General features: G+C 38.3%; 2 protein-coding genes across 4 annotated transcripts in view; one reads left to right on the forward strand and one right to left on the reverse strand.

The window, feature by feature from the left end:
• Positions 1-946: 946 nt before the first annotated feature.
• On the reverse strand, positions 947-3,839 carry Jrkl (JRK like). Its single transcript, XM_038323442.1, has one exon. It carries the CDS (start codon positions 3,396-3,398, stop codon positions 1,824-1,826), a length of 1,575 nt encoding a protein of 524 aa, XP_038179370.1. The 5' UTR covers positions 3,399-3,839; the 3' UTR covers positions 947-1,823.
• Positions 3,110-15,421, forward strand: part of Ccdc82 (coiled-coil domain containing 82) — a 33,242-nt gene continuing 20,930 nt past the window's right edge. For 2 of the 3 annotated variants that reach the window (XM_038323443.1, XM_038323445.1), the window contains exons 1-5: positions 3,110-3,233; positions 4,381-4,525; positions 6,146-6,227; positions 8,981-9,714; positions 10,151-10,337. In XM_038323443.1, the coding sequence (XP_038179371.1) occupies positions 8,995-9,714; positions 10,151-10,337 (907 nt within the window). In that variant the 5' untranslated portion in view covers positions 3,110-3,233; positions 4,381-4,525; positions 6,146-6,227; positions 8,981-8,994. Of the gene's footprint in view, positions 3,234-4,033; positions 4,070-4,380; positions 4,526-6,145; positions 6,228-8,980; positions 9,715-10,150; positions 10,338-15,421 lie in introns of those variants that run through there. The other variant, XM_038323444.1, reaches the window with a different exon arrangement.

Genomic DNA, 15,421 nt, shown 5'->3' on the forward strand with positions numbered 1-15,421 from the left:
GTTTAGTCTAAATTGATTAGGAAAAAAAAAAACTTTATAGGCTTTTGAAGCCAAACATCTGAACTTAAATGCTTACCTGGCATAAGAGACAACCATAAGAATTTCCATCTAATTCATAATTCAGAGGACTAAATAATAAAAGTTCACAACTTAGAACAATATTCAAGAATAGGTAACTTAAAATTAAGCATTCTGGACCAATACAGAACTGCTAACTTACCAGTGTGTCAATTTCAGACAGCAAACAGCACAGAAGAGCAGTTTCCCAGCCTAGAAATAATCACAGGATTCAAGGACACTGCATCTTTTACACAGTATTTTAACACAAACAGCTCAACAGTAGGCATGACTTGACCACTAGGTGGCATCACGACAGCTGCATTTCACATTTAAAGAACAAAACAAAACAAGAAGGGGAAAAAAAAGTAAATCCAGAAAAAGAACCAATATCATGTGTAGATGGACACTGCTTGTTTGTTTCCTGGCCACCCAGACCCAAATGATCACACAGAAACTATATTAATTATAACGCTGTTTGGCCGATGGCTCCGGAGTATTCCTACCTACCTCTTACATCTTAAATTAACCCATTTCTATTATTCTGTGTATCACCATGAGGCTATGACTTACTGTTAATATTCCAAAGTGTCTTTCTCCTTCGGCAGCTATATGGCATCCCCTTGACTCTGCCTGTTCTCTCTGTCTCTGTTCTGATTTCTCATCTGGCTTTACTCTGCTAAGCCATTGGCTCAAACAGCTTTATTCATCAACAAATAAAAGCAACACATATATAGAAGGACATGCCACATCAATCATGGATACACAGAATTTAAAAAAATTGTCAAAACTCTTAGAACTACAGAATTCTTTTATATGTCAAAAGAATTCTTATCTTGAGCATTTTCTAGTTATTTGTGCTTTCTTCAAAAAATAGAATACAAACATATGATTTATCTAAAATAAAAACTTTATTTATTATATCGAATAAAATCAGCCAAGTATGACAAAATTTTCAAGTTATAGATATTTCCAAATATTCAGTAAAAAAAATTAAATTTCAAATTTCAGATGTTTCCCAAATATTTATGGTAGTTCATATTATTACATGTAATAATTAAAAACACTTATGAAAAATTAGGTAAATAAATAATTCTATAGTTATCCAACTCAAAATAAAAAATCTTTTTCTCTTTGTATAAATAAATCTAGTTTCCAAAATTTTAACACCTAGTTTCCTCCAAATGAAGACACGAAAATTTCTCTCATAAGCCACGTTCCCAGTTTCTCTCAATTACTTCTTACATATGACTCATTTCCAGGATTATCTTTTCCACCAACAAAAACATAAAACAGAAATATGACTCTAAGTTATTTTTATAATTCATAGATTATTTCCACCATCATTATTGAACTTCATTTTTAAACTATTACATATCATCCTGAAATCTAGCAATTTAATTCTCAACCTATGCAAATACAAAAGCCAGATAACCACTTAAGATGCTTAGTACAAGAAAAGATTTCTATTGCAGCCCTCAATTCAAGCAAAAGAATTAAGGAAAGTGCTCACTGTTATCTATCTTTTAAAGCTAGAACCTGTAGGAAATGCCACCCTTAGATCACTGACTTACAGAAGCAAATATGTATATACCATTTATAGCTACACAGAAGTGGTTGTTTTTACAAATAAGGAGATAAGACACATAATCTTCAAACCACTTCAGTTACATTTTTATATGTATATTATAGGACTGTTTGACATAAAGATTAAGCCACATTTCAAAGTGCCACACAATTATCACAACAATGATAAAATTCAAATGCTATTGACCTGAGTTTGTCATCTTCTGCTTATTTCTGATGGTGGCTCTAAGTTTACGTATTACCAGTCTGTCAGGTAGAATCATGTCACCTTGTTGTTCTAGATAATCTAGTAAATTCTCAGTCCACTGGAGAGCATCTGCATGATTTATATGTTTCTCTGGAATCAGTTCAATCCCTTCCTCATCGTTTTCACTGGATTCATCTGTCTGACCCTGGGCTCGTCTGATGATTTCACTGTCAGTTAATACTTCATAACCTGGCTCAGTACTGTCAATCTCAAGCCACTTTTCCATATTTTCAGGAGTCACATTTTCCAGTCCTTTGGTATGCTGTAAAATGGTGGCCACAGTAGCCCCAGAAATATCTTCTTCATCAAAGTCCAAGCCCTCTTTTTCTTCTATTGCAGGAAGAATCTGTTTCCAAGCTCTGCTAATGGTAGCCGGCTTTACTAAGTTCCATGCCATTGCTATTTCGTAAAGTGCATCCAACAGAGTCAGTTTCTTCCAGAATGATTTCAGGTCGTTGCCTTCTTCCAGATTGTTCTGGAGAAGACCTGCGCGATAGTTTCTTTTCATGGTTGCTATGACTCCCTGATCCAAGGGCTGAATGGATGAAGCTACATTAGGTGGTAAATATTTTGCAAATATTTGGCCATCATCTGACCTCAGGACATTTTCGTTTGGATGTGTTGGGGAATTATCCAGCAGGAGCACGGCCTTTTCCTGCAAGCCTTTAGATCTTAAGTACTCTCGAACCTGAGGCACAAAAATCTTATCGAACCATTGCCGGAAAATGGAGAGATCCATCCATGCACCTTTCTGGCTGAAGTAAGAGACAGGCAGGTTTAAGGTGTCAGTCTCCTTGAAGGAGCGAGGTTTCTTTGCTTTGCCCACAACGCAAAGTTTAAGTTTGTGTAAGCCTGTTGCGTTGGTACAACACAGAACAGTGACTCTTTCTTCCAATGAGCTGTGCCCAGGGACAGCACATTTACCTTTAACTACTGCAGCCCTGGAAGGTAGGCACTTCCAAAAGAGTCCAGTCTCATCTGCATTGTAGATCTGCTCGGGCTGCAAATTCTCACGTTCGATAAAATCTCTAAAGTTGTTACAAAAATCTTCCACAGCAGTCTCATCTCCATTTAATCTTTCATTTCTAATATTGATCTCTCTAATGCTGTGCCTCTGCTTGAAGCGGGTTAACCAACCAGCAGAAGGGTTAAAATCACCATCCATTCCCAGAGCGTAGAAAAAGAACTCTGCCCGTTTGGCACAAATTGGTCCAGATACGGGATTCCCTTTCGCTCGCTGCTGATTGAACCATTCTAACATTGCTCTGTCTAGTTCCTCATACATGGATGGCTTCATAGATTTTCTCTTAGCCAGAAGACTTGTGGAATCAGAGCTGCTTGCGTAAGTTATAATCTTTTCCTTATTTTTTCTTATGTCCCTAACTGTTGTTTCACCAATTCCATAGATCACCGCCAACTGCTTGGAAGAGCCTCCATCTTCGAGTTTCTTTATTATATCAAGTTTATCTTTAATAGTCAACACCACGCGCTTCCGTTTCCCTGACATGGCGAGGCCTGGCACCCGCTCACACTGCCGCAATCCTTACTGAGACTTAAGGGTCTTGAGCACTCGACCCCTTCGCTTCAGCCGCTGAAGCGACCCGAGGCTGGGCTGGCAAGGGACAGGCAGATGACGGGAAATCTGCGGGCCGAGGAGGAGGCGGAGGCGGCCTCTCTTCCCCGCGGATAACCGGGCCGGCAGACTCAGGTTTCGCACTCCGGGGGCCGCAGGTCCCGCAGGTCCCGTTCCGCAGGTCCCGCTCCAGCCCGGGGTGCCCAGGCCCCGGAAGCAGGCCCTCCGCTGACCCTGCCACGCCCCGGAGCCGGCGCGGGACGGAAGGAGCGGGCTGCCCTCACCCAGGCAGCCGGGCCTCCGTCTCCTCCACCCGCCGCCGCCCGGGCGCCCGACCCAGCACTCCCACCGCAGCGGCTCCCCAACCGCGGCGACGCGGCCGCTCCTCCCTCCGCGCGCGCTCCCGGAAGCCGCGCCCCAGCTCGCGCGCTGCGGCCCCGCGCCTGCCCCGCCAGGAGGCGGGACTTCCGGTTCCTCCCGGAAGTGGGGGCGATGGCGCCAAGAGAATCTGGGCGGGGGCGGAGGCCGAGGAGGAGGCGGGGCGGGGCGGCAGCTGGGCGGGGACAAACGCGGAAGCGAAGGTGGAGGCGGAGGCGTTTTGAAAGGTGAGCGCTAGAGGGTGGTTCGCTGCGTGCTCCTGGCGGGAATTCTCAGCTCTGGTCATAATCACCTCCCGCAGAGCCCAGGCGGAGTGTCGCGGCGCGGAGGGCACCTGTCATCCCTTAGCTGTGCGTCACGGATGCGGGAAGGGGCGCGCCGTGAGAACGCAGCCGTCCACGGGTGTCTGTGAGAGCGTGGGTGTTTCCTCAGCCCCGTACCTGGCTGTGCGCAGCTCCTCCTGGGCTGTGTGCACACCCCTCAGCACACCCTCCCTGTCTGAGTGCACAGACCTTGTTCCCGGTCCTTGTCTCTGCAGACCCCTTCTCTGGATGCACAGCCCTCGGGCAGTCTTGTGAAGCTGGGGCAGCGGTTCCTGTCTTCTGACAGCACCACCGCTCTGTTTTTGGAGGCCTGCGCACCTGCTTCCTGTTTCTGGGGAATTAGCCTCGCCCGAAAGCCAGGTTGGTAATCATGACTGTGACCCTGGTGTTCACACCTCAAAGGATTTTTTCTTCTCTCAGACGTTCATCCTTGCTGGATTTAGGGAGGCACAGCCCCTGTGACAGATGCTAATGAGTGATCTAGTTATCCTGGATGCTAGGCTGGCAGGACCCTCTCTACCCGATTGGGAAGTATTGAAGTGTGATGTCAAAAGGAAGGCAATGGCTTGCCTCTTAATATCTTTACTTCATCATTTCCTTTTTCTTGTCGTGCTATGCTGCCCTCTTTCCTGCCAATGGGAGGACGATGATAGATTGACTCATACCCATGTGACAGAAACTTAGCAGAATCATGCATGCGGCCCTCAGATCTTTTCTTGTGCTGGTTTGATTTCCATGTCCCTAGTAATTTCATAAGATTGTGAGCTTTTGGGAGCAGAGACTGCATTTATTTTTTCTAGTGTCATCACTGCTCCAGAACATGTTCTGGCATTTTGATAAATGTAAATACCTTTCTTTAGCTTGTAATTCCTCTCCAAACCACCATATAAAAGAAAACATAAAAGAGGATTGATATTCTACAGATTTCACAAATTGATCCCTTCTGGCAGAATTTCCAAAAGTAGCATAGCCTTTGCAATTCAAATCAGAGATAAGTAACTGTCATCTGCCTACATTGTTTGTAGAGCAAGTAGGTGACTTCAGTGTGAGATTGTTCTTGAGTGTGAATTAACCTCAAATTCTAAAAGAAAATATTTCTCCTGATGAGAAACACAGTACCTTCTTTTACCTGTAAACTTACTTTGAAAGAACACATCCTTTGATAGACATCCCAGTTAATATGTTCATCTTCCATGACAACCATGAAGCACATGATAGTATTAACTTCATTCACTTATTTGATGCTTTCCAGTGGAGTCTTTGTTTTTCTCCTTGTCTGAATTTAAGATATCTTGATAAAATTCTCATTTGAAGTTTTTAATTTGGCATAAATGAAACTTACACCTATTTGCATGGATTCTTGTGGAGGTGAATTCTAAACATGGAGCTGTCTTACCCATTAACTTGGCTTCATTTTCTCATCTTACTCCCCTGGGTCACTCACCTTTTTCCTCTGACGTTCTTCCCTCCCAGATAATTTAGTAAAACTATCCTTAATTTAAAAAGAAGAGTTAACCACATTCAAAAATCTCCCTTTTGATAACAGGTATATTTTTACTTTATTGATAGAAATGACAATTTTGAAATAAGACAGGAGCCCTGGCAAAAATGCAGTTTGCCAAATGAAACTTAATTTAAATAAAATATACCTTCAGAAAGGTCAAAGTCTTCATTTTTCCCTAGGATTTTTGCTTTGGACCTTACCAAAAGCACCATAAATTTTGTGATTGATGTCATCAATAAAATGTGGAGGAAAGTCTGCAGCCTTCCATCTCTTGTATATTTTTTCTTACTTAATGGATAATTTTCAAAAATTTCTGACTTAAGCCATGTGCACTTAGATTTAGTTAGACAATCTTAGAAATGCATGTTTTTTAGCTTTCACCGTGTTGATGGTAGCTTTCTGAAACTGAAATTTAGCATGACAGAAAAAAAACTATTACTTCTACGTGTTAATTCTTACACACATGATGTTACCAGCACTCACTGTGTACCACTGGACGGGCATCAGGAGACCTGGTTTCTAACCCCGCTCTGTCGCTAACAAGCTGTGTGATCTTTGGTAAGTCATTTAAACTCTATATACTTGGCTTTAATATTTGTATACGATGATAATAGTATCCTCTTTGGAAGATCATTGACGGAATTTAAAAATAAAGATGAAAGGATACCGATCCATTTTAAATATAGATGATTTCTTTTATACCTTCATTATGTAGAGTCACGTCTTAATAATAGCCTTAATTAGTGCTCTTCAGCATTTCTACTGCTGTCCTACAATCGCCCATTGTAAGATCAGTGTCCTTTGAGAGTGCTGCAGTTTTACAGCAGCAGTCTGGTGTGTGCACTAAAACAAAGTCATCGTTCGCTTGGACACCTCTTACTGTCCATGTTTGCTGTCATGTACCTATGGAAACCATGTTTGTCTTTTTAGTGACATGTTCTTCATTATTTCTCCCAATTCAAGCCAGTTTCCTAGAAAATCTCATGATTGTGTAACACACATATGCAAAGTTGGCTTATGAAAATTTATATGTGCTTACAAATACCTTACTATATAACTTCAAAATGTAAGTTGCCTAGTTATTCTAGTGTTTAATAAAAAAGTCTTTTCAAAACTATTGGAGAAATTAGATGGACATACTGTAAAGTGGTGGAGTATGCAAAAGGTATGCTTTGAAGAATAATCTAGGGTTTTTAAGGTAATTTTGAATATATATCTTTATTGTTTTTCTCTTTGTTGGCTTCAGCATAACACTTGTGTAGATTATAACCAACTGTAGTTCAAATAAACCATTTGGTTTACTAATTGGCATTTGATGCTATCACTGTTAAATTAATTATATACTATCAAAAAGTTACAATCAGCTGATGCTATCTACACAGGTCATGTTTTGGTGTATAATCTAATAATTTCTGTTGTTCTGATTTTATATGAGAAGTTACCATTATAGGAAGGCATACTACCTTATAGTCATATCAGAATTAGTACACTTAATATATTCTTTCCCCCTCCAAGTAATAATTTTAAAACACTATGAACTTGGTCCAGTATTACAACATTGCTTAAAATTATTTTGGATTTGTAGTTTTGATACAACCTTTATAGTTAGTTACACATTTTTAAATATTTTCAATGATAGTTAATCTTTATCTTATCAATATTTATTTTCTCTAAGCTTCTAACAATCTCTTCGAACTGAGGCAAATAAAGTGGGTGTTTGAAGCTGATGTTTGGCATATAAAACATAAGTATTGTAATTATTTTTGTAATCTTGGATTAATTTTTAAGGTTCTATTTTTGTTTTATACCTTAATACTGTGATATAGAGAAAGACCAGAAATTTTTGTGTGCTATTTTAGAATATTGTTATAATTTCCATAAGCTCTTACACATGTACTATGAGGTCATATTACCTTATGATTCCTTGGCAACCACAGAAGCACATATGAGTTACTAAATTTCTGTGTGTCTTTCCTGTCAGTAGTTTAGTACATGCCTGTGATAAATGTAGTGGAAAATACTTTATAAAATCACAAAGGGACAGCTGTGATTTCTCTTCCCTGTACTATGCTCTGCTTTACCACGAAGCTTCTCTACCTGCAGACTTCTCACTTGACTACATTATTGGACTTGTAGTGAGTTTTGCTGAGTTGTTCTGTAGTTTCTGAGAGCAGTATAACCCCATCTCTACTTCACAGAGGAGTGTAGCAGCCACAGTCCTAGCAGATAGGCTCGCTCTCTGCATTGGCTTGTCATCTCTCTTTTTATATCAATTACTACATTAACACTTTCTTCATGTAACGTTTCTGAGCCTTTAAATTTCATGTTATTTCTGTTCCAAATCAAGTCCTTCTTTGCCTGAGGATGGATTATCATTGTAATTCAGTGTATATGTGTTGAACACGTATATGCAATGTATGTGAGTTTGCTTGCCAGTGCAGGTGTATATGGACACCAAGATGGATGTAGAGATATCGTTTTTGATTATTTCTCACATTATTATTTTTATTATTGTTGTTGTTATTATCACTGTTATTTGAAACAAGATTTCTCACTAAACCTAGAACTTGTCATTTGAGTGAACTAGCCGGATAAGCAGCTACCCCGGCGATTTACTTGTCTCTGTCCTATTGGACATTCAATGCTGGGTTTGCTTTCATTACAAGCAGCTTGCCCGCTAAGCCATCTCGCAGCCCTGTCTTTATAATTCTATCATTGTTTTCTGTTCTTGTCTCTCTTTTTTCGTGACGGAAGCTATTTATCCCTTTTTAGTAACACTTATTTACTAGGAATATCATGTTCTTTATTAGTGCCAGGGTTTTGCCCATACTATATTTACTTATCTGAAATTACTTTTTCATTATTTCTTTACAAATCAAGCAGGTCCTTGAAAATTGTGCCTAATCAACTCTGTTATAATGGTCTTTGGTGAATTAATTGCCATACTAATATTTCTGCACATTCACATTTCTATCACATTTATATTTATTATTCAATACTGACCACCTTGAGTTTTTCTTAATTATGTTTGCATGTTTAATTAAGTTTTATACAATTTTCTAAAAGGACACAGGACTATGATTTTCCTGTGTATTTTTTCAGCACAACATATACCATAATTAAGAATATGTGTTAAAAATAGTTCTTTCATGAATTATTTGTACACTGACTGTTCTGTGGTTTTTTTTGCTAAAGTATCTCATGTGATTTGCCTTTGTGAGCCATTTAATGAAGCTAAATTGATGTGTGCCGTATTTTCATTGCTATAATATGGTTGTCATTGTTATGTTCCTAATAACTTTATTTTGTAGAAGCTTAAGTGAAAATGGTACTTGTTAGAAGACATGAAACAAGGAGAAATTCTAAAACCCAAGTACCTGAGCAAAAATCTCGAGTTGATTGGCGTCGGACTAAAAGAAGTATCTCACAGTTATTTGATAGTGATGACGAGCTTGATAGTGACGAGGAACTTGAACTTGATAGCGACGAAGAGCTTGGGAGTAGAGGAAGTATTGATAGTGACGAAGAGCTTGAGAGTAGCAAGAAGCCTAGTATTAATGAAATACCAGAGAAGGAAACAGAGCTTAAATTAATCAAAGTTGAAAGTGGGGGAAACAGCAGTAAGCCTCTTAGAAACACCGACAACAGTTCAACAGAGGAAGAAAAAATGATCAAAACTGAGCATAATGAGTTGCCAGATGATGAAAGTCACCCAGGTCGAGAGGAGGGTGATGCCAGCAAGCACAGCAAACAAGTCACAGAGGAGGATGTGGAAGATGAGTGCATCAAGCCAGGGAAAAGGAGGAGGCGGTCTTCTGTGATGTGGGACAGCGATGAGAGCGGTGACAGCGACATCCTCGTTAGGAAAGCAGGGGCTAAACGCCCACGCAGGGTGATCGAAGACGAGTGTTCTTCTTTGGAGACGGAAGGAGAGACCCCTGAAAAATCATTGGCTGCTCAAAAGCGAGAACACCACCAGAAGCTAAAGGAACTCTCAGAAAGATCACGCCAGAGACAGAGACGCAATAGTGGTAGAGATGTTGAGGTGTGTTTTATTTTGTTGGTTTATTGTTGTTAAATTTTTACTTGAAAGTCATTTAGTTGTTTTTTACAGATATTAAAGTACAGAATCTATTCTTTTTCCAATGTTAGAATTTTTAAATAAACATCCTTGAATATTGTACTATTATATTTAGTCATAATAATTTATTGTGAGCCTCACTCTCTTTTAAAAATATTGAAAGACTATTTGTTGCTCTGTATGGTCTTTCCCATTCTTAATTACTCATATATTTAATGTTTATTTTAAACATTTTACATCACCAAAGTGTACAGTTCTTCAATTTCAAAAGCTCAATATTTAGCCATAAAATATGTGTTTAATTATATGGATCTTTTTTGCCTTCAGATTTAAGTTTATACCTATCCTGGCTTTTTTAAAGCCATAATATTTACTGAGGCATTTATTTTCATTTAATTAGGACTCTGAAAAGGAATCTTGTTCAAGTACTGATGAAGATATGGATGAGGATGATTACAGAGATGAAGATGGCTATAAGATTGATGATTTTGTAGTGCAAGATGAGGAAGGCGATGAAGAGAGTAAAAGTCAACAAGGAGAAAGTTTGACTACATCACAACTGAAATTAGTAAAACAGAATTCTCTTTGTAAGTTAAATATGAAAACAATTGTGTCTTTTTCACATCATTATATAAAGCATCAAAGCCTATTAATATCATCTTCTGAATCATTGGTTAAGAGCTGTGAGTTTGTGTTTGGATATTTTAAATTTGACAGTAAAAGTTTCTTCCATTGGTTTCAAGAATTCATTTCCCTCTTAAATACTGTGGACCCCAGAAAACAGCCATTTATTTTCATCAGGCTAACTTAGTCAGTATTTATCACTGTAAGTACAATCATTTATTAAAATAACATTAGAAAATTTACTATATTGACAAAAACATTGTATAGAAAATAGCTATTTTCCAAAATAGGAGACTGGCATTGTTCTGTTCTTTGAGTCACTTTGAAGATGTCTTTCTAAAGTTGTACGTGTGTGCCTGTGTGAGTTTATGTGCACAATAGGCATGCATGCATGCATGTCCCCGCAGAAGCAGACGGCACTGGGTTCCCTGGCATTAAATTTAAAGGCAGTTGTAAATCTCCTGATGTGGGTGCTGGGAGCCGGACCCAGTCCTCTGCAGGACTAGTAAGCATTGTTAACCACTTAACTACCTCTCTTGCCCCGTTAGATATATTTAATGTGATCTTACTAAAAGGCAGCTAGATTCTTATATCTGAGTTGCTTTCAATCTGCTATAATATGTTTTGTTGAAGTACATGAAAGAGTTTGCTACTGATATATAGCTGAAAATGGGAAGAACATTTTTGTAGTATTTCCAAAATAATTGTGTATATTCCCATCAAATAAAGTTAATACACAAAAATCCAACACATGATACTTCTCTGAAGGATAGTTGTAATGTGGAAACTGAAACCATGTGAATGAATTTTTAATACTCATAGCCATTGGCAATCTTGCATTTTATTGACTATTTAATCCATGCATGATTTTATAACAGGACATTGGTCATTTGGAAAATACTGGTTGCTGGGTTATATAGATACTTAATATCTTCACATGTATCACCATGTTTTTTATCAATATCTGTTGATACCATGGTTTCATCAGAATATTCCTATAATATTTAGAAGCTATCACATGCACAGTTACTGACTGAAAGTTTTTCAGAATTGTGATTTTTACTTAAAAACTTGGCTTTACTTATTGGCAACAAACATAGCAAATTATACTTACAGTGACAGGCTCATATTGTTCTTTCTTGAGAAAACATTTGACAAAAATTGAATATCTAGTTTGTCATTTTTCTTTCAAGTGAAAGTGGTTGTTTCATGACAGATGAAGCTTTGCCCCAGTTATGGTGGCTACATGAGAGATTTCTCCTCAGAACCACCATTCTGTTTTGGTATGCAGTATAAGTGCATTCTATAGGGTACTAAAAGACTTGTTCATTACAGTAAAGATTAATGACATCAAGGGTATTCCTAAAAGGATAGTGTTTATCGCTGTGCCTCCCTGAGGTAACTGTCATCACTGTCATCTGGTGCCAGTGCTGTGCTTTTTGTGAAGGGGTAGCTGTTTTGCCAGTTGTACTTTTGCACCATCAGTGAAAATGTCAGAAAAATATACTGCTTTAGTATCGATAATTGTACGGCTCTTACTGTATCTTTAATAGACAATGGACAGTATACTTACTCTAAAACTGGCTTTTATCTAAAGTTGGTTTTTATCAAGCTTTTTGAATCTTCACACAAACAATGAAGCCTACCAAAAATAGAAAACTTTCTTTTTTGTGTGTATGTAATTAATATAATTTTAAATAAGAAAATTTGAAAACGTGGAGTACATTTAAATATACATATTCGATCCCTATAATTTTACATAAATTCAAGGATTGTTTTCATGATTTACAGTTCATAGAAACAGGTTCATATATTAAAGAATACATTCTTCCTAAATATTATCTTAGGAAAGTCATATTTACTAAAATTAAGTAATAGCAGTTTGACTTATATTTCACAATTTGTAATGATACAGTAGGTTGAAGAATGATTCATGCCTTCATGCCAGGTGGTGATGGTGCATGCCTTTAATCCCAGCACTTGGGAGGCAGAGGCCGGTGAATCTCTGTCAGTTTGAGGCCAGCCTGGTCTACAGAGCTAGTACCAGGACAGGCTCCAAAGCTACAGAGAAACCTGCCTCACATAAAACAACAACAAAAATGAGAATGATTCATATTTCAAGAAACTTAACAAATTAAGGGAAAAAAACAAGACATTTCCAAGTTAATCTTTAACTTTCTAATAACAGGTACTTGTTCACTTGCCACTTGGGCATTTGCATCAAAAGAATACTTAATTAAGAGACATACCATCGTAATGGTTTCTTTATCTAGACTGTGTTAGATATGTGCAAATCCAGTATGTGTAAACTACTACTAATTCTTTCTCTGCCAACTCCTCTCTGCTTACTTTATTTTGATGGCAGTTTGGGAATTAGAGAATTGTCGATGGAAATTAGAGTTGCCCTGTACTCCCGCACCCACGCAGTTTCTCTATTACTGACCTCTTAGACCACTTTGATACCTCTATTACAATTGATGAGCCTATATTGATCCATTATCACTAATTCATAGTCCACATTAGAGCCCTCTCTTTGTTGTGTACCTTTCATGCATTTTGACAACTGTCTAATGACGCACCCATCAGCATAGTTCAAGTGCCCTAAATTATTCATGTTGTGGTTTACTGTTCTCCACACACTTGTGTATTTGAATACTGACTTGCTGCAGTGACACTGTTTGGGAAGTTGAGAAAACTTTAGATGGTGGGACATGTTGGAAGAAGTGTGTTTCCAAGGATCAGACCTTAGGAATCACAGCTCAAGCCCTGCTTCTGGCTTCTGTCACACACTTTCTCGCTCTCATTTTCTCTTCAGTGCTTCACTGTGATATAAGCAGCCTCATGCCTCTGCTGATGCAACTGTAAGCTGTTCTTGCTGCCCTGGTCTGTACCCTGAAATAATTAGCCAAAATAAATCTTTCCTTCCTTGGGTTACTTCTTGTCTGGTATTTAATTATAGCTATGTGAAAAGTAGTAAGTGTACATTTCCACCAATGTATTTGCTTTTGTCTCCATAGTTTTAATTCTTTCAGAATGTCACACAGTTAAGAACAGCACATGTAACGTTCCCCATGGTCTCTTCACCTAACTGTGTGTCTTGAGTGTTTCCCCATGGCTAACCCAGTTGCCATAGCTCACCTAGCTTTGTTCCTGAGTAGAAATGCATTGTATGGATTTGCCACAGTATATGCACTCACCTGTTGCAAAGCATCTTGATTGCTTCCATGTTTTGGCAATTATGTATAAAGCTAATATAAACATTTGTGTTCAGGATTTTCTGTGGACATAAGACTGTATCCCACTTGAATAAATTACAGGGAGCTTTGTGTTTACTTTTAATATTAAATATCTCTGCCTCAAGAGTTTGTATTTCACCTTCTATGTAATTATTTTGTGTCTTCTATAGTTGGAGTAGTCTTACCAAGTTGTGTTTCTTGACTAGTAATATTCTTGTTCTTCCTTTCTTGAGTCGACATGTTCTGTGAGTTACTATTCTAACTCTTTTTTCCTGTTTACTGTGGAAGTGCAGAGGCTCCTGATAAACACGGGCTCTGGATAAACTCTGTTCACTAACATATTCTTCGTTTGTGTTAACCCAGTGTTGCTTTGTGCTTTGCCCACTGGCCACTCTCACTTCTTGGATATACCTCTTTTGTAGCTTCTGCACTAGCACTCTCTCCTGCCTCTCCTAATGTTACACTAGTCTCCCTTTGTCATTCAGCTTTTGTAGATCCCAGGATCTCATCAAGTGCCTTCATGTTGCTGTACTTAGGGCAGTTTCCCGTCACTTTAGCCCAGAATAGAGACAAAAGTCCCCAATATTTTCCTTCAGACAAGATTTCTCCTGAGGTAAAGGTCCAAATTCCCATCAACTCGGTGGATATGTTTATCTGAGTATCTATTAGACATCTCTAAGTCAGTAAGTAGAAAACTGAGCTATTGTCAAGGAGTTGAGGTAGTAGATCAGCTGTTGTTAGGATGGTGAGATAATTTCATACATTATCAGAACTGGACATCAAAAAGAATTTTTTAGTGTATGTAAAAGTAAACCCCAATGAAACAAGCATCTGACTGCTGGAAGAAAAGGCTAGACAGTTGGCTACCTTCTCTCTTGTATTCTTACTCATTTGTTTTTCATTCTTTTTATTTCAATTAAGATAGGAAGTTATACTGTCACCCAGGCTGTTCTGAACTCACTGTATAGCCCTGCTTGATTTTAAGCCAATGGTAATCATCCTATTTTGGATCTCCAGAGTTTCAAGGATGGCAGTCCTAGTGCTTAAGGCTTTGCGGCATTTCAGTTGAGTGGGTGATTAAAATAAACATAGTGTCAGAATATTCCTAGATTTTATGGATTGCAGTAAATGCCAATCATGAGTAGAGTTTTTGTAAATATCAGAGCCAATAAAACAAAAGTTGAGTGTATATGTATTATTAATAGTTTTAATTTATCAATTTTATATCCATTGAAGTTCACAAAATTTAAACAATTTTTGATTAGTCAAGGAATTAAGTTCTAAAGGTTGCTATAATCAAATTCTTATAAATTCAAATTTTTCCATTAAGACAATAACCTATATGATGAGCAGAGAATACCACTCTGTGGCTTGTGTTAAATTATAACTGAAGTGGCAGATTCATTCTGCCAACTTCTACAAGAATTCATACGAAATGCAACTCAGGAGAAGCTTCTCCTAACTCTACATTGAGTATATGGCTGAAAATCAAAATCAGCCACCAGCCACTAATGGTGTATATATAATGGTGTACAATAATGGTGCCTATAATCCCAGTACTAGGAGGCAGAGGCAGGTGTATCTGTGAATTCGGGGCAAGCCTGAGCTACACAGGAAGTTCCAGTCCAGCGAGGGCTACACAATTAGGTCCTATCATTAAAAAAAAGGTTGTAGGTGTCATTCATTAATGATTAGGTAACAGTAGAAAGACATTTGTCATTTCCTCATCACCTGCCATTTGGCCAAGAGGTACATCTATACCATATACCACTTCAGGACAACTCGTTTCCTTCTTCATGGCAGAATATGAC

This window comes from Arvicola amphibius, chromosome 3 (assembly GCF_903992535.2).
Source record: "Arvicola amphibius chromosome 3, mArvAmp1.2, whole genome shotgun sequence".
NCBI lineage: Eukaryota > Metazoa > Chordata > Mammalia > Rodentia > Cricetidae > Arvicola > Arvicola amphibius.